The following is a 24,142-nucleotide window of genomic DNA, read 5'->3' on the forward strand; positions in this document are numbered from 1 at the left end:
CGTGTTGCTATGCTGCAACATGCTGGTATCATCCAGCAGACTGATATTAGAAAAATCTCTATTTACACAACATGTACCAGCATTTTCATCTTTTCTGTCCCTTTTTTAAAGATTCTCATATATTCGCAGAAGCTCCCTTTCAGTTGCTGGTCTGTTTGTGGTGCAATGTTTTTTAAGCCGGTTGAGGTATTGGTTTTGTCGTAAAGCTCGGAAACTGGGGGCTAGTTCGGTGATTTTTTTGGCGACTTGCGGTGGATCATTTGTGGCCTCATCCAAACTACACTGTAGTTATTTGTATTTGAATAATGCAGGTAAGAAAACAAACAGTCCTGTGATCTTGTAAAAAAACATGATTTGCCTTATGACGAATTTTTAATCCAAGCCTCCATGACAGCCCTACCGCACATCACCCGTGCAAGCCGTACATCATCATCGCGACAAAAGTGGGCGGGTTGTACTGAGATTACTAATCCACAAATGACCCGACAGAACATATGGCCTGGACTTTGGAGACACCTATCTTTACATCGAGATTACAAATAAACTGAAAAGATAATAGGCTATTCTTGTGGTGGTCTGCATTCTACATGGGCAAGGATTTGTCCACGTTCCATTTTGAGAACCAAAAGAAACAAATCCAATGTCAGTGACTTCACCTTTCCCCTGGAACGCAGGAATAGACTGCACTTTGAATCATTACAATTAGCATTGATCTCTCCGCTGCATCTTCAACGTTATTCCCAGACTAACGGGACTTCACTGTTGAATTCTACTGACAAGAGAAGGCGGCCCACCGCTGAAAACCACGGCAGCATGGCTCAAACCAACGCCAAGGTGCCCCGGACGGCTCATTATGAATTTGGAGGGCCTATAGGTAAGATCGAGGCTTTTGATTAATAAAATATTTATAGTTCAGATGAACACAGACGGAGGTTTCCGTGCTATAGCAAGAAGAGTATAAGGAATAATATATTGAGGGAAAAAATACGTTTTTATATTTACAATGTGTAGTACTGAGCGGACCTGACGCCCGTTTAATAAATCGCAGGGAAGGTCATGTATTAATTAACAATTCGTCATATTATCATTAATCACATTTCCTTGCACCTGTACGTTTAGCGAATAATGTCAAAAACACCTTCCCCGTTTCATTGTTTAAAAAAAATACAAATTACAGCAATCGTAAAGTTGACTGATTTGCTGATCTTTCATTGACTTGTGGATTTTTTCCCCAAGGCGCCTTGTTCATCATGATCAGCCTGCCTCTGTTCATATATTATCTCTACTTCGCCTGTGACAAGAACTCCTGTGCTGTCACGTTTCAACCCCCTCTCCCTAGCAGTTGGGATGATGTATTTGACTTGGATGTCTTCCTGATATTCTTGGGATGGATTGCCTTCCAGGCGGTGCTATACATGCTCCCGATTGGAAAGGTCAGTGCTGTTCTGAATAAATTTGAATAAAGAATTCTCCTCCAGTCCGTTCGTCCACAGCGTTGAAAAGCAAATTCGAGTAATTAGGGCCTATTGATACCGATAAATGAAAATAGATCGAATGAAAGTCTCATAAGGTGCAGTGCACGGATTCGATAGATGTGAAAACATCCTTCGCTGCATTTTAAAATATCATGGGCATAGATTACTCATTCCATAAATAAGCCTGCTTCAGTCATGGCGTTCAACTTCAGTTTCAGTGTGTCAATTGTGTTTTATGCACAGAAAGTCAAAGGTCTTCCCCTGAGGACTGGACGGCGGCTGCAGTACAGAATGAACGGTGAGGGCGTGTTTCGATGCACGCGGTTTAAAAATCTCCGTGCATGTGCGTGACTAGTTGAAAGGTGGTCGGTGGGATTTATCACTGGAAAAAAACAGAAGATTGTGTTCCTTGGAATGGTTCGGTTGATTACATGGCTCCATAAATTCATGCCGGAATGCGAGCGACTTTTCAGAAAGAGTATCATCTTACTCCTGCAGGTCTGTTGGCGTTCGTGATTAGCATGGTGCTATTCGCTGCCCTCGTCTATTTTGGGTACCCAGTCACCATTCTGTATGACAAGTTCCTACCGTTTGTTACGTCTTCTCTCATCTTCTCCGCGATTCTCAGTGTCTTCGTCTACATCAAGTCTCTTGCTGCTCCTAACCACGCCCTCGCCGAAGGAGGAAACTCAGGTCTCTGCCACTTTCGACCTTTTTTCGTAGTTTCCCCTGAAACTTCTTCTCGTAATAATGTAGTATGTTTTCGAACCCCATAATAAATCTTAGTATATAGGTATATATAACGTGGTTAATTCTGTGCTGCTGAGACGGATTGTAAACTGCCAAGTACAGCGCACATGTAGGCCTATTTACAATCTTTGTCTTATGTGCGGTTACTGTCTCGTCTCCTGTCACCTCAAATTGATATTTCAGGCAATGTCATTTATGATTTCTTCATTGGACACGAACTGAATCCAAGACTGGGGAACTTTGACATCAAGATATTCTGTGAACTTCGACCGGGACTCATCGGTTGGGTAAACACAGTTGTTTGATTTAGTCAATCATATTTACTACACTGAGTAACTTGTCGGTTAAAGGCTGCCGTGCGTTGGATCCTATGTGGTTCACATGGGCATTTTTGCTTTTCGGCAACGGATACTACTAGCTTACATTGGGCCAGTGTGAAATAACGAAGCCATAGCCGGAAGATGATTTGTTTTTGACGGGGTGTTTTTACAAAATTTATACTGGTGAATAGTCTTGCCGAACGAGGCCTAATATGTTTCAAATTGCGACGTTTTCAATTTAAGTAGGCCCAGTTCTTGAAAGAAAGTCGTTGTTTCCTCTATGCAATCGCGCTATCGGACCTGTGTAAGCATTTTGACAGAAATACGGGGTTTCGCCGCAGAAGTGTTGTGTCTCATGGATACTCTGATTCACGTCTGTGCTAATATCAAAAAATGAAATTAACCGTAAGAGTTTTGCTTGATCTGAAGGTTCTGATCGATCTTGCATTCGTGGTGAAAGCCTGGACCGACTTTCCGGACAATCCACCTTGGTGTCTGTTAGCTGTGACCTTCTCACAGGTTCTGTATGTCGCTGATTCACTATGGTTTGAGGTAGGAGTTCATCACCATCAAACCTATCCGCTCCGAAATTAAGCAAGTCTCTCCATCTTCACGAGAGTCTCACCGACTCATTTCAGGCTACAGATCTCTGATATCCTGCATAATTTCTCTCAAGGGTGGATCCAGAACCCAACTTTCGATGGGAGCAATTCTCTTTTGGGGTCAAATGGGGGCGGGGTACATGTAGGAAACACCATGGCCTTTTTGAGGAGTGATGCTAAACTTGGAGATTTTTTATACTCAGGAAAGGAAGAGAAATGAACTGGTCCGCCAATTTGCTTTTCCTTATATTCAATATAATGCAAAAGGCAAAAAAGCAATTCCCCTAACCCTTTTTAGGGGAGGAAAGTCTGTCTGTTCGCCTACCCCCCCCCCCATCCGCCATTGATCTCTGATTGCTGAAATGTGTGTTTTGCATTCTGTGCTTACGTTTTGCTCTTGATTAGGAATGCATCTTGAGCACCATGGACATCATTCACGACGGCTTCGGATTTATGCTGGCTTTCGGTGATCTTGCATGGGTTCCTTTCACCTACACACTACAGGCTCGTTACCTAGTGGATCACCCAGAGAAGACTATGCCCAGTTACTGTGTTCTGACAGTTGTTGCCTTAGGATGTAAGCATTAAAATATAAAACATGAAACCGAAATGATTACCGGTACAATTCAGATTTTAATGAAGTTCTTGTGAATCAGATACCAATTCTGATTGTTACTGCATAAAGCGCATTTACCAATCTGTATTTTCAGATTCCATTCGTTTTCATGAAGTTGTCCTAAAACTGCTCCAAAATTAGATTTAAAATTGTTATGCGAATGCAAAAGCGAAAAGGGTTTGGCGTCACGAAACGTTTGCAGCAAAGTCTACTTTATTTGTAATGTGTTGAACTTGTGCAAAATGGTAGCCCAAACATTTCCATCTGACGTCAACAAATTGCATTCGTGTTCGCTTTCGCACGATATATGAACCAGACTTCACGTTTATATGATCGTACATTCATTAAAGCGTATAAAGCTGTTTACATATAAAATGATTTTATTTGACTCAATCACTTTTCAGTTCTGGGGTACTACATTTTCCGTGCTTCCAATTCCCAGAAGAACGCCTTCAGGCAAAACCCCAACGGAGACAGCGTTAAGCGTAAGTGTCGAAGTGAAATGCAGAAAAACATGTTTTGACGACATATTTTTCACTTACTTCCGAACAGGTATCTCGTTAAAGCGACGCTCTTTAGTTGACATTAGACAATACCTGCATAACTCCCTCCCCGTCATCTGATTGGTGGATCGTTGACATCTCACTGAATTATTCGTTCTATTTCACGGTACACGTTGATTAGGACTGGTTCCCGCCGCCATTTCATAATATTTAATTCCCAGTAAGAAAGAGGAAAATAATTTGGGGATAGGAACCAGTCTAACATATTGCGGGTACTTTTTATGGGTCGTGCATGGGACACAAATCTGTTTCACAAAATGAAGGACGTTCAACACGACGACCAAAGTCACCAAACAAATAATGCATGTTTCACATTTGTAGAGTGGTAAAAATAATTATTTTCACCCGTTGACAGTTGAAATCTTTCATTTCACTCGCTTTGCGTCGTGGAATCGAACATTCCATCTGTCACCTCATGAAATTATTTTTGTCATTGCACTCATAAACATTCATTGTTTGTTTAAGTTCGCCAGGACGATTGGAATAGTTTGGTACTCATGTAAAGAAACCAGAGGCACGAATACCACGGAAAGGTTGAGCCATTTTTATTTTCAAGTTGTCTATAGTTACATATCACATCCCAACAAACTGCACACGAAGAAAAGAAACAGGCAAAAATCCTCATCTCATTTGTCCCTTTATTTTTCCTCGGCTTGCTTCTTCTTCCAGATCTACAGACCATTCCTACAGCTACCGGAAAGCGACTGTTGGTGTCCGGTTGGTGGGGGTTCGTCCAGCATCCCAACTACCTTGGTGATCTCATTCTGGCTTTGTCATGGTCCCTGTACTGCGGTGAGTTATGAAACCAATTTTCGTCTTTCTTTCTGAAATTCGACTGGGCAAAGAACATGATTCTTTTATTCATCTTTTTGGGGATGTGATTTTCACAAAATTTCAGGAATTTTTGAATTTGTAAAACATTTCGTTTTGGGAGATTTGTGGCAAAAAGAAATATTTCAGGAAATTTATTTTAAAAACAAATTATCAAAAAGTAAGGAAATTTTAAACAAAACTAATGATGGAATAACTTTATTGACAAATTAGAAAAAAGTAATTTCTAAATGGAGAGTTTTGCAGAGAGCTTTTGGGGACAAAATATACACCAAGAATTTAATCATATATACACAATAAAGTTGGTAGAGACGTGTTTGTGTGGAATAGTCAAGTAAATGAAGTAAATATGTGTAAATGTTGAAAATCCCTAATAGTCTTCCATGTCATCCTCATCCCCAGGGTTTGACAGCATTATCCCGTATTTCTACCCCATCTATTTCACCGTTCTCCTAGTGCACCGATCTCTGCGCGACTCGGCAATGTGTAAGGAGAAGTATGGCACGGCATGGGATCGCTACTGCCAGAAAGTACCCAGTAGAATATTCCCTTATATATTCTAATTTAGCTGCTACTGAGGAATAAGAAACCACCCTTTTCACAAAACCTTCTGATTACATTAACGCCAGTCATCGATATGATACTCTCAAGACGGTGACTACAACAGTAGGGTCTATTAATATAATGTAGCAGCATGTAGAGATTTACACAGGGTGATTTCTCCCAAGTTGGTCTTGTTTACATTCGTAGCATTACTCTAACAAATCTCCATTTAAATGGAAAATCTGAATTTTGCGCTGGTATTAGAAGGCTCGTCAGATTAAAGATATCCATCGTTTTGTAACAACATATCAAATGTTCTTTCATGCGTTATTTTTGAGTGTGAGATAAAATATGAAAACACCATGGATGGGACGACTACATATATGATTTTTTTTATAAAGTTCGCGAAGTGAACGTTAATCGATTAGCGTATAAACCACCACTTTTAAGAAACTTGAAATTCTCAAATCGATCTTTCAACGGCTGCCAAAAGTAGAATGTCTTTTACTGTTGTGAAATGTTCAAGGATTCATTGACACTAAAGTTGTCAGAAATGTTAATATTTTGTTCAAGACCTACATTGACAATCTTTGCAATGGAATTATTTTATTCGTTTGACCTGGCATTTGAAAACTGGTAGGCCCATATCATCCATGAAATGATTTTTTTTATGTTAACGCAGATTTCTGATATATTGTCTTTCGAGATGATTAATGTTCATCAATTTCTCACTCGGGATACAAAACCTCGACATTTCTATATTTGTGTCTGTGATTGTACTAAAATAAAGTTTACGGGAGCTCACGGAGGCAAAATTCAAATAAAGTTGTAAAGGAGGTTTCTGTCGTCTGACGCTTTCAAGCTGAAGCCCCGACTATACCTAAAAATAAAATCTTCAAAGCTCGAGATATTTGTAGAGTGGGCCTGTTATGTTGATGCAAAGGCAAACAATCAGCTGTGTCTGGTGACGTCATTCACTCTCACCCACACGGTCCACAGAGGACAGTACATCTCCCCTTTTGTTACCCTCCTCGATTGTTATGCGTGCATGGACACCCAAAGAATACACCTAGCCCGCCGCCCCATTGATATGCAAAAACAGAGCAAAATTAGTCGTCAGAAATCACCCACCTGAGTCAGGAGAGGGCAATATCACCGCGCAATAACATATATTGCATTGTACAAAATGTCGCCGTGAATCACAGGCCAGACTGGTATATGGCTGTATCGTGACTCATTCAGGGTTAACTACGGGAGCGGTCGTTTAAGTACTTGCCCGGCAATTCGAAGGATTATTCTGTAACTAGAACTTCAAGTAAAAGCGTGTGGAATATAAACGTCAGCTGGTCTGACGGAGGTGAGGAGCGCCAACTTGAAAGTGGAAGCAGTTTTGTACATGATTTTACGGGCTTGATGTTACGAAGCCATCGACATTTAACAATACGAAGACGACAACGAAGGTGAGTATCCATCACGTGATAAATACTGTTGCAAAATCCACACTCGACGGTGGTTGTACAGGATGAAGAGTGGGTTAACTCCACTTTTTAAACAACTTTTTGCCGTTTCAGAAGTCGGGTTTTCTGAGCTCCCCGAACGTTCGCTTTGGACGTTTCTACTGTGGTACTGTTACACTCGGCAAGGTCCACACGTCTGGCTGTAAATACTGAGGAAAATTTCTTGTTATATAACTGGCATTTTTTTCGTAGAATTTCTTTCATTACAACCTATTTTTTTGGACCAACACAATTTTCGAGTGTTTCACAAAAGTCAACAGGTGTCCCTTTTCAAACTTGTCAGTGTTCGTGACAGTTGAGAGTTGTGATGGTCCCATTTCCCATTTTTGTTAAAAAGTCGCAATTGTGTGATCTTTAATTCGGGAACAAAATAATTCTGATGTAAAACGTCGTTCGGCGATATCTGGAATGTCTGGCAAGCGCGAGGGAGATGTTGGATCATATCGCCACTTTTCCATCTCATCTCAGTAAACGGAAGTAGTTGCAAAGTAGTAGTGGGACCGCAATGGAAATAAGTTATTTTAACTTTTTGCAATCTCCCTACGATTTCTACTTATTCGGAATCGCTGACTTTGCTTTCCTTCAATTGCTTTTCTTTATTTTATTTTTGTAATAATATTTTATAATAGTGAAGAAATCAAATAAATCAAAAAGTTGAAAAGACATGAATCTTGGACTGAGAAACGTTTTGAAATACAACCAGGTTTCAGAATTACAGTTTTCTCTGAGCTTGAAATTTTAATTGAGGATTATCATTTTCCAACGTTTTGTGTTAATGACGAGACGAGCCCTTCATGCTCAAGAAAGTAATTAAACTGAATCAAATGGAATAAAATAGAATTGAATTAAATGGTTTAATACAAAAAGGAATCGCAGCAATGTGCCGAATTAAGACTAATCAATAATAAAAGACATAATAATCAAATTAGTATACATGTTACACTTTCTTGCAAATTAACTTATTTCTGATAAAAAATGGCGTGCTATAAATACAAGATAGGCATGGTATAGACACATTTACCAGCTTTGATTTCATGTGAATCCGACTTGCCTGAATAAACTGAAATTCGTTATTAATCTATACCGGTACGTTTATGACATTCATTTGTGCGTGCCGTTCATTTACATGCATACAGTGTCGTACGGAAGTGGTCGACAAGACGATTATATCACTGACACCCAAAATCACCTGCAGATCGTTCTGGGCAATTTTTTACTATGTTGAACATACTGTGCTTCAATATTCGCGATAGATTCCGTCTAGATTTTGGATGCATAATATTGTCACGTCTTCCAACAGACAAACCGTGGAGTATTTTCTCCACCCGTGTAACCATTTGTATGGTTCAATTTCACTGGACATAAAGTAACTGTAATTTTGAGTGGAGCTACTGCATATGCTTAAGCTATGTTTCACTGATGAACTACATTGAAATTTAATCAGCCCTTGAAAAATTGTCAGGCTGGAGTATTCTTGAGTGAACATTAGTCACCGAGAAAATGGTGCCAGGCTCATGGGTGTTGTTCTACTTCATCTTTTAAAAATACAATAATAACTACAGTTTTTATTGGAAACAGTCATTCGACATTAGGAATAATCTCAAAATTCAGCTTGAATTCATTAATATTTCAAGGACTAAAGTACGTCCGTGTTTTCACTGGTTTTAATGTTCAAAACAGCTGTGCTGTCGTGCATGTATTTTGTTGTGATAGGCCTATGTGATGACGACTCGTCTCTCGTTAATCACAGAAAAACACCTGCCTCGACATTCAGTCGTTAGTGCGAACGGCGTAAGGCAATGCAGAAATTTTTATCCGTAAACGCAGAGATTGACTATATAAGAACTTGTACGTAGGCCCTGAAAACGTGGATCTTTCATGAGATATTTTTCTTTCCACTGAGAGTTAAAACGTGAGGAAAAAGCAGGCGTGTGTAGTGGGAATTTGCCTATAGGCCTCCCGGTTGCGAAACACGACAAAAATAACAATAACAATATTGTCTACTTGTACATTATGTGTTTATCTGTTTTGAGCATCCTGATTTTGTATAGTTACGATCCATTTTAGCCATCCCGATTTAGCATCTATTTCATATCTCTGTCCAGATGTTACTTTTATCAGCTTCCCAATTTTGCTGTTGAAATCTCAAGCCCATTGTATTCTGCCGTTCATTCTGTTCGCTACCCCCTTAGCTACTTCAAAAATACACCAAACGTGTTTTTTTTAATGAAATACAATAATATACACCTATACAGGTGTGGGTTCTTAGACCAAGGTCCCATCTAAAAGGATTAAAAACCGCCCGAACTACGCTCAAAAAGGCGCTTGTAGAGAGGGTTTAAACACGTTAACCCACTACATGTTTTTGTGATGCGTTTAGGAATGTGTTTAAGCGCTTAGCATTTAAACACATTCCTGGCACATTTCAATAAACATGTCATGGTTAAACGTGTAGAAATAGTGGGTACAGAAAAGTGTTTGAACTCTGATCGTTGTTTTTACAATGTGAAGCGTCCACAAAGAAATTACTGTAGAGGGCAGCTATTTGCTAATATTGAGCACAATTATGTAGCCCGTGGCAAAAGCTTTCGTAATTTTTAAAACTTATCATAAGGGTGAATATTTTCCCTCCAGAACAGTGTGGAGTAAATCAGTTCCACATTACCAGTCACGGAAGCCACATAAGGAGCCAGTAATTAAAAATTCTTTATAAATTCCTCTTTCTTTAGGCTCAAAGTTCAAACTTTGAATAAAAGAATTTATTCACTGAAAAACGCTCGCCCATGTTTCTGAAGAAACTTTCCATGCATCCTTTAAAAAAAGAGGATTTTGACAAGTTGTAGATCACATTCGATGGCGACGATTACTGGAGGGAAAGAAAGTGATAGGTCTTTCGATTAATTTGGCAACCATGCATCGGAACAGTAGCATGCTCAGTTGCAGGCGGGGCGTCGTCATTGACTCACCGCGAATGTTGCCGAAGTTTTATTACACAACGTGAACACTGAAGACAGGAGTCCGGGTAGGGGGGGGTCAGCTCGTGATCAGAATGGTCGTCATATTTTCGTGTGGGTGTCACACGTAACGGGTTTGCTCAGGCGTCTCTGCTGTTTTTCTTCCCGTTTTTCTTCTTACAGACAATCGCTCTATTTATCATTGACTGCTCTGCCCGTTGTCTGTTTAAAATGTTCCTTTTTTTACTTTCAGAAAAAGATGTACCATCAACTTTTGATCATCATCATCGCTACCATCACACATCGAACATGCGGTGAGTTACAAGATCATAAAATTTTAATTAATTAATTAAAGGCATAGCACTCCATTAAATGTCTCTAAAAGGCGCCATCTTGGAGTCTGATTTTAAAGCTGTGAAAGTGGCTTAGGGTATGCTTGATATCATGGTGGTCAAGACGAAGTTTAGTCCAAGTTTCATTGCCATTTGCATGGTAAAGGTGATTCCAGGATTTCAAAGAATTGTTTTGGGTACAATTTCGTGGAGGAGCATTTGCATAGTTCAAAAAGATGTATAAGCGTTTTGTTCACTTGCGTTCTGAAGCATAATGTCACATCATAATGTGGCTTGGATAAAAACATGGAAAACAACCAATTTGTAGTAACTCGTCTTTTTTTTGGCAGCGACCTTTTGCTCGCAAGATCCGTGCCAGAATGGAGGAACATGCTACACAGGTTTAAATTCGTACGTCTGCGTTTGTCCAAGTAGATATTCTGGCTCAAACTGCGAAACGTTTCTGGATGATTGTAAGTATCTGGAAAATGTCTTTTAATTAACAGAATTTCTGCACTCTGGAAACAACGTTTTGTGTCTGTGAATCGAAACTATTAGGCTTATTTTTTTCTGGTTGTCCTATATATTTTTCGTTTCTGAAGGCACACACCACACAGTCACGGTCACAGCCCACATTCCCATTTATATTATCGAGGAAATGTTATTATAATTGCAACAAAACAATATTCAACCCCCTAAGCTTGCTAAGCTAAAGGTTTCATGGTCTAGCGTGAACAAAATATTTTCAGTGATAAGGACTATACTCAATCATTGTCGTCCGATTGAACGATTCGCCTTTAAGATTCGCGCGGTACCACCGCATTATGAAAAACAGACGGTATCTTTGTAAAATGGACGTTCCATTCCGACCACTGGCAGTTGGTTCAACGGAGGATTTATTTCTCGGTTTTTTAACATTGATGTTCGGTGTAAATCAGCAAGGATTTACTCAGTTGATGCAGGGATAAGGCATTGCGCTGAACACTAAATGTTCACGTTCGTTCTATGGAATGATTTATTTCATCCTGTGACAGAAATGGAACATTCCATTTGTACTGTTACTTTTAGAAAATCAGATTCACGGTTAAAGACTTGAATGGATTGTCAGTGTGATGGAAACTTTGAACATAACATGTAACCGTACCTCGATGCCTTCCTTCAAGTCTGCTTAGTTCATCCCCAACATGAGAATGGATCTTGTTTAATTTAAAAAAACTTGTTCACTGACTTGAGCTGAGCACAAGATCAGATCTGAGCCTTTGCAAGCTATGCACTAAGTTCTGTACAAGATCTATTCAGGTACTCGTGCAATGTGCGCAAGGATAGGCCTATCTTCACTGAAGCCAGGGTGGCAATTTTCATTGGGGCTGTGTGAAATCAGATTTTTTTGTTGTCGCGTTTAAATAAAGACAAACATCCTCTAGGATCTTTGTCATAGAGGTTTGTCCACGTGATGATACATGACGTCATTGGCAAAAGGTCCCTTCAGAAAGAGTACCGTGTCCGTGGAGGTGCGTGCATTTTCGAATCTGTTTGCAGTTTCATGTAGGCTAGAATGTCGCGTCGAGAGACTTCGAAGGCGTGCGCTTCCCCGCCCACCTGTTGTTTATACAAAAATCTCGTGATTGAAAAACTATAAAAAAAAAACCAAAAAACAAAACTTGCTGCTCGCTTTGAAATAACCTGTGTTGATACCGTGTGTTGAACTTTCTTCTTTTTTCTTCCCTCAGGCCTGAAGTTTGGGCAAACTGTTTTTTTTTGTTTTTTTTTTCAGAATGAGAGCTACTGCACTAAATTTACAGAATCAAAGCACTGTGCACGAACAAAGAACTGTAATTGTTGAGGGTTAGGCCTACTTGGTAGAACAAAAGTTTAACAGGAAATATAAAAACACACTGTAACTCTATCATCAGATTAAAGGTTAGGAACTTATTGGATCCAGTCTGGCAAATTGCTCGGCCCGGCCCCGGGTAACTTGACAGAAAGATGTGATTGTGACCAATACACCTTGGGAGAAATTTGGTTGTGTTTAGATAAAGCATGTACTGTGGCTGATAGCCATTTGGGACTTTCTTACACATTTGCATTTAAACCAGTTTCGGAGCTTCCCCCCCCCAAGAAATCCATAACAATAAAACTTGGCAATTGGCTGAAAAACAGACACTATTGTGGAAGGATCTAATAATGTAATTTTGTTATTTTCACATCGTATTTAGCTGATTATAGCATAACTCCTTGTACATCAAGCACATGTTCCAATGGTGGAATTTGCTACACTGGCCCAAATGGTTCATTTTTCTGCAAGTGTGCCACAGGCTTCAGGGGCACCAACTGTGAAATAACAGAGGACACTGGTGTCACCTCTACTGGTAAGTTTGAATATTTCAGTCATATTTTTGCAAGATAATCACTTCACCTGAAGATCTCTGTAGTGATCACATTGCAAGTGATTTTCCTAAAAATACACAAAATGAACGAGTGTCCACTTGAAAAATGTGGTTCAGCTTTCAACAGAAAATACTGCACCAGTACTAAAAGTGCAATAGATGCACAACCTTTGTTTATTTTATTTGCACATGACACACATAATATTATGAAAATCAACTGTTTCTGTCAATTCCTTTTAATTTTATTCTCAATTGAAAAATGATTGAAGCTTTGTCATGGGAATTGATTCTAGAAATAAGATTGTCTTTCTGCTTTTCTGTTTTTCTAAGCTGTGGGCCAACATATACATGTAAATATATAACAGAAAGTCACGTACATGTAAAAGTGAATGACAAAACAACATAGATCATTTCTTTGGAAATCTTGTACAAAACAGAGAGGGCTGTGAAGGTGCACTAAAACACTTTTTAAAATCATTTGTTGAGATTAGCAGAAACCTTTCTACCTTCAAAACGGTACCCAGCATACTGCTTTTGGAACAGAAAATGGCAAAGAAGACTTGAAACTCGGGAACACTGAACATTGATTCTGAAATTAAGTCCGTTATTTCGCTTCCACTGCTGTATTTTGCATTCAGCCACGCCCATTGTAACACACTGTACACCAACTACCTGCTACAACGGGGGCACCTGCTACGTTGGAGCGTCAACCAACTCTTTCCTCTGTGTTTGTCCCAGTGGATACACTGGCTCCCGCTGCAACAGGGTGGCAACCACAGTTCCACCCTATGCACTCGGTAAGCAACCATTCTTTCATAATAACAGTGATAACAATCATTTTTCTTATGTAATTACTTAGATAATTTGGTAAGTGCTGTGTGTGGGAATTCGTGAGAAAGAATTTTCATAAGTTTGCGATGTTTGAACTCCAATCCACAACCAAGATTGGGGAGGGGTATTTAATCATAACCCAATGTCAATGTCGCAACCACTCAACTACCTTTATCAGCTGTTTGTAATATTATAGCAGAAGGAGCTGTGATGAATGCCCATTGATGGTTAATATCTGCATTATATCAGGCTGGAGACTGTAAGTTCAAGTCTCACCTGAGGCTTGTGAGATTTTCCCTTCCAATGTACCAACTGATGGTTGTTTTGTGTAATCGCAGTCTATTGCAGTTCCAATCCGTGCAACAACGGGGGGACATGCTACACAGGACAGTCTGGTTACATCTGCCGATGTCCACCTGGGCTAACCGGACAGCACTGTGAGACACCATGTAAGACATGAAATACAACATTGGAGATATGTAAATTTATGTAAATTATATGTAAATTAGCCAGCAACTGCAAAGCCACTGATTTGCTGCTTCAGCGAGAAACAAAAAGTATCAACTTCTTTACCCTAGTCTAAAGAAATTTTGGAATAAAGTTGTTAACTATTATTATATTTTGATTGTATTTTAAAAATGAACTGATTACAGGCTCCAAATGCTCTGTGATCACATACCACTTTCAGAGGAATGCGTTTCTCTAAATTTTGGCACTTAAAAAAAAATGTTTTGTTCTCCGGGCAACTTTCAGCTTTGTGTGGCTCCAACCCCTGCCATAATGGCGGGGCATGTTTTACCGGCGAATCCAGCTACAGGTGTGTCTGCCCCAACAATTTCACAGGACCCGATTGTGAGACACCAGGTAAATTGTAAAATCTTCACAATTAGTATTACTTTGGAAACTGTCAAAATTATATCAGGACCAGCATTTTTTAAAATCAAAATTAAGTGTAGTAATATTGTGTCATTTTTTTGTATTTTATCAAATTCATTCACTTAACAAACTTGGTTGGTTTTCACAGCAAACAAAAAGAAAAATTGTTTACTTGTGTATCCTGATGAACAGTGGCAAAGCATAAATTCAGTACTTCCACAAAGATTGAAATGAGAAAAAAAGAAACAATTCTAATTGTGGATTATATTTCTACTGAACTTTTTTTCACACACAGTTGTTTGCTCCATGAGCCAACCATGCCTGAATGGAGGCTCATGTGACTTGAAGCAGATAGACGGAGGGTCAAATGCAACCCTTTGTACTTGCCCGGAGGCCTACCGAGGGCCCTACTGTGAAACACTTGGTAAGTTCACTGACATTACAATTAACCAGTTGCAACAAATCTAGAGGGTTTGGGATGGTTGAGAATGCTGTGCTCTGAAACCTTTGATATGACTTACCATAGCAAAGTTTCAGTCAGAGTAACTTCCTCACAGTGGCGTAACTAGGGTGCTACAACTGAGGGGGCTCCTGGGGTGCACAATTTTTTTTCAGGGGCACTGAAAATAATTGAACTAGGTATATATATTTTTTGTCCATTTCCAAATTTCAAATGGGGGGGCACCGTTCCCCCATGCCCCCCTGTAGTTAAACCGCTGCTTCCTCAGTCAATGCGGTTATTCCTCATTAACCCGCTTGCCGAGTAAAAAAATGCAGCTTCAAGAAATCTGATGGCGTGATTGTTTGACCGTTTCTCAGCAAGTTGTATCGATATTCCCTGTGAGAATGGCGGAACTTGCATCCCTGCTGGAGGCAACTCAACAGACATGATATGTAGCTGTACAAGGGATTTCTATGGTATTCGATGTCAGCGTCAAGCTGGTGAGTTTGACAGTGATGAGGTTATACAGAAGTTTTAAAGCTTAGCTGCAATGAACTTTTCGCAGACACAGTTTTTCTGTAACGTTGTACCCTTCTTCGGTATATAACAACTTGGTACAGTCCTTTTTGGTTAAATGCATTGAAAAGTGCTTTTTTATAACATTTAGAGGTATATGAGCTTATCAGGACAACTGAGAGTGCTATTGCTGTGATGTCATCCAGGGAAGATATAGTTCATTGCTTAGATTTTTCTGTTTAAATGTTGAACCCAGAATATTTTTCCTGGAAGCATTTCTGGGAAAGGGATCGGTGCTTGCTTATTGCTATGCACCTAAACAACAATGACTTAGCACAGAGGAGAAATTTAGTCCAGCAAAATCTACAAAAATGTGGGACTTTATTTTACAAACCAATGTAACACCAAGGCTTTCTTCCTGGAATGTTATCACAGTTTTGCTCATGAATATGGAAATAATCATTAGCATAAAACTATAAAGGCAGCAAAATACCATTGAAATAGTGAATCAAACATTGAAAAAAAGTGACCTGAGGCACAAAGGTGAATTTTGAAGGTTTGTATTCAAACCAAATGATTACAACTACCCTTTTATACCTGGGTGCCAATCGGAGTGGATGGTAATCGACAGCACACGTACACGTAAGCTGTATTCGCATGGGCTGCTCATGATACTGGGTCTCATGGGTGAATGAAATGTTATGTACGCAACAAGACTGGTTCATACTTCAGGGAAATGTATAAGAGAAGTGAATTTGACATTACCAAGTATTTGCAGCAAAATTCACTTGAAGTGAAATGTGTTCAACTTGTGCAAATTTGCAGCCCAAAAATATGAGCTGATGTGGCAATTTAGCATTTGTGTTTACTTTTGTGACAAATCTGAACCGACATTTACCCTTGCGTCACATGGCATGAACGGAAAACAATTACCTTTTACCATCTTGAAATAACGATGGGCATACTTGTACCTATATACCAACAAGTTGCATGGGTCTTGGGGAGAGGGTTAAACAACGGCGTGCTTGATGAAAAAAGAACCGATTCCTTTGTAGATATTTGCAGCTCCAAGAGTCCTTGCTTGAATGGTGGAACCTGTTTTACTTCAAGTACGAACCGAACAGCATATGTTTGTGCTTGTCCTCACGGCTATGAAGGGCACGTATGTCAACATTCAAGTAAGTTTCTGTCGTGCTCCAGAAAGTTACAGTTTTATTTGATATTTGTTTTGCTCTCTAATTTAGAAAAAATCTTTAGTTTACAGTTTTAATTCCATGCATAATTGCCCCTGAAGTTTCAATTGTATTTGCTGGTGAGAAAGTGTTGTTTGCCCTCCTGATCATCTTTTGAGCTAAATTTTAGTTCAGTTTTCATCTGGTCTGTTGTTGTTTGTGATTTTTCCATTAGATCCTTGTGCGAATAACCCCTGCCAAAACGGTGGCGCCTGCTCACGTCCCTCTGACCCAACCAGCGATATGGTGGTGTGCCAGTGCAGAAATGGCTTTGTGGGTTTTCGGTGTGAAATAGAGGACACTGGTAAGTGCTTAGCCAGTCAAAGTTTTCATGAAAGGACTGAATCATAACGGAATAGTATTAGGCATCAGTGAACCGTTTTAGAAGCATTACTTGTACAGAGATGATCCTCCACCTTCTGAAAACTGTTGAAAACAAAAGCCAGATGAGCACTGTGATACTTTCCTGGAGTGCATGTCCAAGTTCAAAAATGGCCAATCGGTGGCTCACAAATTTTTCACTCTTCCGTATAGAAACACCGCAGTCAAAGTTTGTAAAGTCTGAACCACGTTATTAATAAGACCGTTATTTTTCTCTTATAAGGCGTTGGGGCGTGTGTGACAGGAGCTTGTATGAATGGAGGTACTTGCATTCCTTCCCCCTTTGCTGAGGGTGGTCTTACATGCCTATGCCCTGCCTCCCACACGGGCAGTCGTTGTGAACAGCAGAGTAAGTCTTAGCTTTCGTAAAAGGGGTTGATTGCGGTGGAAGAATCGAGAAGACTGGGGTCAAAATTTATGAATTGTTCACTTAAATAAAGCTCACCTTTGGCTTTAAGGAGTATTCCACACAGTGTGGTTGTTGCTGCATATCACATTTCGGAAGTTGATTAAAACCCACTTGGTATTACATCTGGATTTGATGAACATAGGTGTCACAAGGGGATGGCAAGTGAGACACGTGCTCCTTGCACTTCAAAATGAGAAAGAAATATTCAAAAAAATGAAAGAAAAAGGAAAGAAACAGAACCCTCCTCCAATAGATCTTTAATATTCTGCCGTGGTTCTCAGTACCCTTAGCCTGTGGTAGCAACCCGTGCATGAATGAAGCCACCTGCAATGATGTAGGAGATGGAAACTACCAATGTACATGCTTGGAAGGCTACACCGGGCGGAGGTGTGAAGTGATCGGTAAGTCTGTTCTTTCAGTTAGTGGCATATACCATCTCCTCAACATTCCTATAACCATCAAGTAAAATCCTTGAACCAGGTGTCACAAAACTGAATCAGCTCAGGATTTATCAAGTAAGAAACATGCCCCATGCCCAAGATAGAGAGTTAGCCCCCAAGCCACACATTTTGTAAGGGTGAGCAGTGACATAACATGCAAATGGTCCTCACACCAATTAGTGCAGAAAGGACTCGGACGCAGTCTGCGACCAGTTCCCACAAAATGAGTCATTAAGCTCATTCATTTTTATCGGATGTCTAGCATGTATATTTGTTGAGAGCTTCTGTGGATTTTGGTTATTTTATCAAATTTGATTAAATGCCTGTATTAACCCAGAAGTTCTTGTGACTTCTTTTTTTCGTCTTGGATTTACTATGTTGGATTGGTTCAAAGGTGTACTTCTGCAAATTGACAAGTTGGTACGTGTGTCGTGATCATTTTGAAATAGTGTTTCTTGTATTACTTGAAATGTCAGGTCCTTGCGTGTCATCCCCGTGCATGAATGGAGGACTCTGCGTTGAGGATGTCTACAATCCAGGGAACTTTGTGTGTCATTGCCGCAACCAATACACAGGAACTACATGTACCATACCCCCACAAGAAGGTGAGCTATATCTGATTTGGAGAAAGAAAGAACGAGGAACTTAACTTTTTGGCTTTTGGCTGGATCATTTTTGCCACCGACCAGCACCCCAAATAGATATTGTGCAGCAGAATAAGTTTCAAAGTTGGGGGGGGGCAGTCGTGTGACCATCAGGTATCTTTCATTAATAGACCGATCCAGTAAACCCCACCCTATTGTAGGACCGGCCAAAAGTGGGTGGGGACCAAGTCCGTCCATTGAAAAAGTGGGGAGTCCACTGCTCCCCCCTTCCTCCACCAATGATATTGTGTCCATGCAGCTTGGATTTCTAGGGGGGTTACTTCCTTATTGGTTATTTCAGTGGTGGTGGTCTGAAATTTAGCACGTTTCCTCGCAATTCAACCATATTTGGTTCAAACAGAAAATTACCTGAAGACCAATATAACCAGTGGAAAAGTGAAGCAGAGACAAAACTATTAAAAATGCAGGTGCAAATGCAAATGCAAAATCATTTAGCCTAAGGATTTTTAACAAGCTCAAACATGCAATTTAGCAAGAATTCTTTCTTACCAAAACTTTGTGGAAGATTTCCAAACTGATGTCACCTTGCAGAAAGTGTGATGTTGTGTGAAATGACGCAAATTGAATATTGTATTTTGTAAGCTTTGATTTTTTACTGTTCGGAAACAACTTTTAATTCTCCATCAATTGTACCCACAGATCCATGCAATTCCTCCCCTTGCCAGAACAGCGGCGAGTGTGTACCAACCAACAATGGGACCAGCTACCGGTGTGACTGCCCAGCAGACTTTGTCGGTGTTAACTGTGACATCCCAGGTAAAAGACACCATCTTTAATGGTGACACACCTGAATTATTCACTTGCTCCCTCTCTGACCCCCAAAAAAACAACTTTGCAGTCAAAGGGTGTCAGACTGCACTTACATGCGCATCTACTTTTACTTGTGAATGATTCCATTTGTGACTTGAGGTGTAGTTCATGGTGTTCTTTGATGTATTATCCAACAATGAAGCCTTGAGTGCTTTCATTCCAACAGGGAACATCTGTGTACCACAGGCAAAGCGGTTATTATGATTGTTAAGAATTGAAAGAGGTGACTTCTACCCCACAAATTGTAGAGATTTTCACGCTACAAACATGAGTGATTATTAACGGCATTCTCAACAGATTTCAGAGGAATGAATGTGTCCCCTTCCAAAATGTTCAAGACAGTCTCAAGCATTTGGCTTGAGAGTCATTGAGTTGAACACTTCAAGGATCAGTCTCAGACAAAATGAGAGGTAAAAATCATTCAATAAATGGTGGAAAAGGTTTGGTCATTGTCAGCATCCACAAAGTAAAGACATCTTCAACATCAGCACTTGGAAAGCTTGTTTCCACTGAGGAAGAAGTACTAATAAGATAAGAAACCATTCAAACACTTGATCGTTGCCCTTGTACTTTGTGTCATCTGCAGATCCCTGCAGTCCAAGTCCCTGTCTCAACTCCGGTGTGTGCAACACCATCCCCGTGGCTGGCGGAACCTGGGGTTTTTACTGTGTCTGCACCAGTCAGTTCCTCGGCCTTACTTGTGCTGTACCACGTGAGTACACATATCGGCTCCATCTTAGTTTGACCCCCCTGACTTGGCTGGCTTTTTTTTCAGCTCAGTACAAAAGTCATTCTCTGTTAGAGGAGTATCAAACTGTATTCTGTCAAAGCAAAGAGGGAAGTATTTTCATTAACCGTTGGCTTTTACGATGTCAAAAGAGGCAAAAGCCAGTATTTGGACCCCAAGAATTAGGAATGTCTGCTGCAGCAATCCTCTACAGCTGATTGCATTCCTGGCCCAATAAATTACATTTCAGTCTTCTTGATGGTATCAAAGCAAGATGGGCATTGGACATGTAACATTATGGGACTACAATTCCAAAATGTCTTGGATGGAGTTTTAAATACATGCTGAACAGTCATATCAACTTAGTCTTGTGACAGAGAAGAGGACACATCACCTGCTAATGGTCAAACTGTTGGGAACACAGGGTTATTGAAATATATTTTGAATACTTCATTGTTTGAAACTTTTGCAAATATTTAAGAAAGTGGGAGCAATAGCAAAGTTTTTGAAAATGTTTATCAAAAATGACAAAAAGGCTGAACTTCCTCCATTCAATTTCTTTGCCCCCCCCTCAGTAAAATGTGCCTTCTTGCAAGAAAATAAGAATATTTAGAAGTTTAGAAAAAAGACTTCTTTTTTTTCTTTCGCGTAGGCGCCTGTGTCAGTAACCCTTGCCTGAATGGTGGACTGTGCATGGATGTACTGGGGTCAGCTAGCCAGCCCATCTATGGCACAGAGTTGACCACCGAAATGCTGGACTACAACTGTCGCTGTACTGTTGGATGGACTGGTCAAAACTGTGAAACTGCAGTAACGGGTATAAATTAAAGATGTCATCGTGCTTACAATTAATTTGATCTCTGTTTTTTCAACAGCTACTGCAAGTGTTGTTACATTACCATTTGCCCATCACCAGTATCATGTTCTATTCCCGGTACTTTCCAAGGATATCTTACAAATTGAAGGTCACTCAGTTGGTACCTCAATCCGCAACCTCCTGATTGTTCTAGCGCCTAGTTCTAGTACCACTTCACCATCGGCTTTCAGGTCTTAAATTTGACATAAAAGTTGACGCTCACAGTCACTGTTCACTGATGGAACATTTTTATCAGTTTGGGCGTTATGTAGTTTGTAATTGGTTCTGCCTTGTACATTTTGATCAGATCCCTGTCAGTCTAATCCATGCAAGAACAATGGCACGTGCTACAGGAGCCACTCCACCAACAGGTTCTTCTGCAGTTGCCTTGATGGCTTCTATGGGCCTCTCTGTGTAGGTGAGTTCATACCTATTACATTTCACGTGCAATACATGTGACAATACGTTCTGGTCTGAGTCCAGCTAGTATTTGACCAAATGTGTTATAATTTGGGTTAAAATGTGAGAAGGAATTTTTTTTGGAGCAATAATGGAACTTGGCCCAGAGATGTTAGATCTAGATTTTAACTACTGAACTAACCAACCTATTCTGAAGGTTCTTTTACGTAATTTTTGGTGATAGAAGTCATCCTGATACTGAGTAGTGCTTACCCAAATTACACATACAGCCAGTGAAAAGGCAAGAGTCTCTTTGTCAGTATTTCAAATTGTACAGTAATAGAGTACCGAAGTAAATACGTCACATGCACATTTAGTGTGTAAAAGGCATTAGCGCGAGAACCAGCGCATGAACCAACACACACGCGTACTCCATTCGTTTGCACTGCACATTCTGGTTTACAGTGACGTCACACTTCGGTACTCTATAGCATTTGTGATTACAAGTGCTTATGAGTTACGTTTCTGATAAGGTCAATTTAAGTTGCCACATTTTTCAAACTATGATCAGGAAAACAGTACTAGTACTGTAATACATGTTACCATGGTAATTCAGATTGTAAATTTGAAAATGAATACACAAGGCAATCCATCTGCAATGGTGACCCATGCCCTTTGTGTGTTTTACATTTTGATTGCATACATTTTGAGTAAACATGAAATGACTTCTCATGTTTTAGAGATTCAGGGCTAAGGTCAAGGAGGTCGTTCAGTTTTTAGCTTTTCAAAATAATGGATATTCAAATTCCAAATCCCACTTTCCTTTTCACAATTGTCTGATTATGCATTTCTCCTTCTTTTCTACCCCCACAGCTGACCCCTGTGCATCAAACCCCTGTAAGAACAATGCAACATGCCAATCGGTTGGTAACGAGTACTCCTGTATCTGTGATACCGGCTATTCGGGTGACGACTGCACAGTGGAAGGTGAGTAAAATTAAAATACGGGGCCTTTAATAAACTTCCTAAATTTATAAGGGAGAGAAAAACTTTACTTGAGAGAGGTAGAAATATACTCAGCGAGCATGAAAGTGAATTTGATGCCACAAAACATTCGCCGTGAAATTTACTTGAGTTGAAATGTTTTCAATATTCTGGTAGTTCTCAGCTTGCATGTTTGATCTGATGTCACAGTTTTGTGTTTGCGTTCTCTTCTGCAGTAAGCATAAATTGGCTTTAGTGTAGCTTAAGGTTTCTGCAAACTACTAAGGTTCAGAAACCAGATACAACTTCTATACGTCATACAGATTCTAAGCTCAGGGGCTCAGCTAGTGTTACAATTACTCTTGAAAGGTGTTCAAAAACATGTTTTTTGTTTTTGTGCTGAACAACACTGAATTTCGGAAAATTCAGATTAACAAAAAGCTATAGAGATTTATCAAGATGACAAGGGAGGTGTTACAATAAAACTGAATTCATTTATTTTCAGATCTGTGCCATTCTAATCCATGTGCTAATGGAGGGACATGCACTCTGACAGACTCCTGGTTTGAATGCAGCTGTGTTCAAGGCTACACTGGCACTGACTGTTCACAAGACGGTCAGTAGACAAGAAATTGTCTTTGGCTCCAGGGAACTCATTAAACAGACAAATTTTGGGGGCCATGTAGCCACTGTACATTCCCCTTGATTCCCCCTTCACAAACAAGTTTGAATGTGCATCCTTATTTCGCTTAGACCAAAGTGGTACCAAGGTGTATCCTAGGTACCGTTGGAAGGTGGCACTTCTGGCTCTCTTTTCTGGCAGGGGCGTGTTAGGATCTGAACCACATCATTTTCATAGAGTGAAGAGCAAAACACTGGCAAAGGCGGACTATCACTAGATAGCATTCCCCCTGTGCCCACTTAATTACCCTGTGGAGCTGGTGCTTTTGCATAATGATCCATACTGTTGGTGCTGCATGCTGCACAGAAGTGCCTTGAATAATCACCCACCAATTATGCTGGAGAGGGGACTCCGGGATCTTATATTTCACTCACTTTTGGCAGGTTCAAAATCCAGTTAATGGCTGGAACCAAATCTGTTTTCAATTATTAAGCAACTCGTTGATAATTCATGATCAATTCTCAGTTGTTCAAGGGCTGACGAGTGTTGTCAACAATCTGTTTAATGTTGGAATTTATTAATATGGATTCAGGTTACCCAGCACTCAGACAGTGAAATTTTCAAAGGTTTATCCACTCCACATCCACTTTGTGATGTTGCAGTTGTTCTTTCTGTTCTCCTCCCTCCCATGTTTACAGACCCTTGTTTTGACACTCCATGCCTTAATAATGGCAGCTGCATCACAGTCAAACGTGGTGCAGTCAACACAGTAGAATACCAGTGCCTGTGTCCACTTGGCTTTGGAGGACTGACATGCGGGGTTCATTTTGGAGGTAAGATCTCTCTAGCTCCGCACTTTGACTCTCAGCAAAAATGCTTCTTATCAAAATCCCTTCAAATGTCTTCCTGTCTGTCCAAAAAGTTCGCAGCGCTCTGCATTGTTTTTGTATTTTTTTTTCTCCTTTTGCACAGGTTTAATCTACCGAAGCATATAAGGGCCACTTGCAAAAAATTTTTTTCAAGATACTATCTCGCCGCGGTGAGTTATTTATCCCACCGCGG

At 40.1% G+C, this 24,142-nt stretch overlaps 2 protein-coding genes across 3 annotated transcripts in view; both read left to right on the forward strand.

The window, feature by feature from the left end:
• The first annotated feature begins 143 nt into the window (after nt 1-143).
• On the forward strand, nt 144-6,525 carry LOC110974347 (delta(14)-sterol reductase TM7SF2-like). Its single transcript, XM_022225921.2, has 11 exons — nt 144-311; nt 745-874; nt 1,237-1,433; nt 1,719-1,773; nt 1,974-2,168; nt 2,409-2,512; nt 2,975-3,097; nt 3,553-3,724; nt 4,168-4,248; nt 4,996-5,118; nt 5,560-6,525. Exons 1-11 carry the CDS (start codon nt 306-308, stop codon nt 5,718-5,720), a joined length of 1,347 nt encoding a protein of 448 aa, XP_022081613.2. The 5' UTR covers nt 144-305; the 3' UTR covers nt 5,721-6,525.
• A 290-nt stretch (nt 6,526-6,815) lies between these two features.
• Nucleotides 6,816-24,142, forward strand: part of LOC110974263 (uncharacterized) — a 30,370-nt gene continuing 13,043 nt past the window's right edge. Inside the window, exons 1-21 of one of the 2 annotated variants that reach the window (XM_087142336.1) lie at nt 6,816-7,160; nt 10,425-10,485; nt 10,854-10,976; nt 12,720-12,872; nt 13,529-13,687; nt 14,060-14,170; nt 14,475-14,585; nt 14,893-15,021; nt 15,417-15,539; nt 16,611-16,733; nt 16,963-17,091; nt 17,392-17,517; nt 17,859-17,978; nt 18,494-18,622; nt 19,322-19,438; nt 20,079-20,204; nt 20,872-21,036; nt 21,383-21,493; nt 22,348-22,461; nt 22,964-23,074; nt 23,779-23,913. In XM_087142336.1, coding sequence (XP_086998462.1) covers nt 10,431-10,485; nt 10,854-10,976; nt 12,720-12,872; nt 13,529-13,687; nt 14,060-14,170; nt 14,475-14,585; nt 14,893-15,021; nt 15,417-15,539; nt 16,611-16,733; nt 16,963-17,091; nt 17,392-17,517; nt 17,859-17,978; nt 18,494-18,622; nt 19,322-19,438; nt 20,079-20,204; nt 20,872-21,036; nt 21,383-21,493; nt 22,348-22,461; nt 22,964-23,074; nt 23,779-23,913 — 2,470 coding nt within the window. In that variant the 5' untranslated portion in view covers nt 6,816-7,160; nt 10,425-10,430. The remainder of the gene's footprint in view (nt 7,161-10,424; nt 10,486-10,853; nt 10,977-12,719; nt 12,873-13,528; nt 13,688-14,059; nt 14,171-14,474; nt 14,586-14,892; nt 15,022-15,416; nt 15,540-16,610; nt 16,734-16,962; nt 17,092-17,391; nt 17,518-17,858; nt 17,979-18,493; nt 18,623-19,321; nt 19,439-20,078; nt 20,205-20,871; nt 21,037-21,382; nt 21,494-22,347; nt 22,462-22,963; nt 23,075-23,778; nt 23,914-24,142) is intronic. The other variant, XM_022225788.2, reaches the window with a different exon arrangement.

This window comes from Acanthaster planci, linkage group LG01 (genome assembly GCF_054643075.1).
Source record: "Acanthaster planci isolate LZ-2023a linkage group LG01, COTS_SCS, whole genome shotgun sequence".
Taxonomy (NCBI): Eukaryota; Metazoa; Echinodermata; class Asteroidea; order Valvatida; family Acanthasteridae; genus Acanthaster; species Acanthaster planci.

What these genes read in the sequence shown, in the direction of transcription:
- LOC110974347 (XM_022225921.2), top strand. An exon ending in ACATGCTCCCGATTGGAAAG is followed by an intron (nt 1,434 to 1,718) that starts GTCAGTGCTGTT and finishes TTTTATGCACAG; the next exon opens with AAAGTCAAAGGTCTTCCCCT. An exon ending in CGCCGAAGGAGGAAACTCAG is followed by an intron (nt 2,169 to 2,408) that starts GTCTCTGCCACT and finishes TTGATATTTCAG; the next exon opens with GCAATGTCATTTATGATTTC.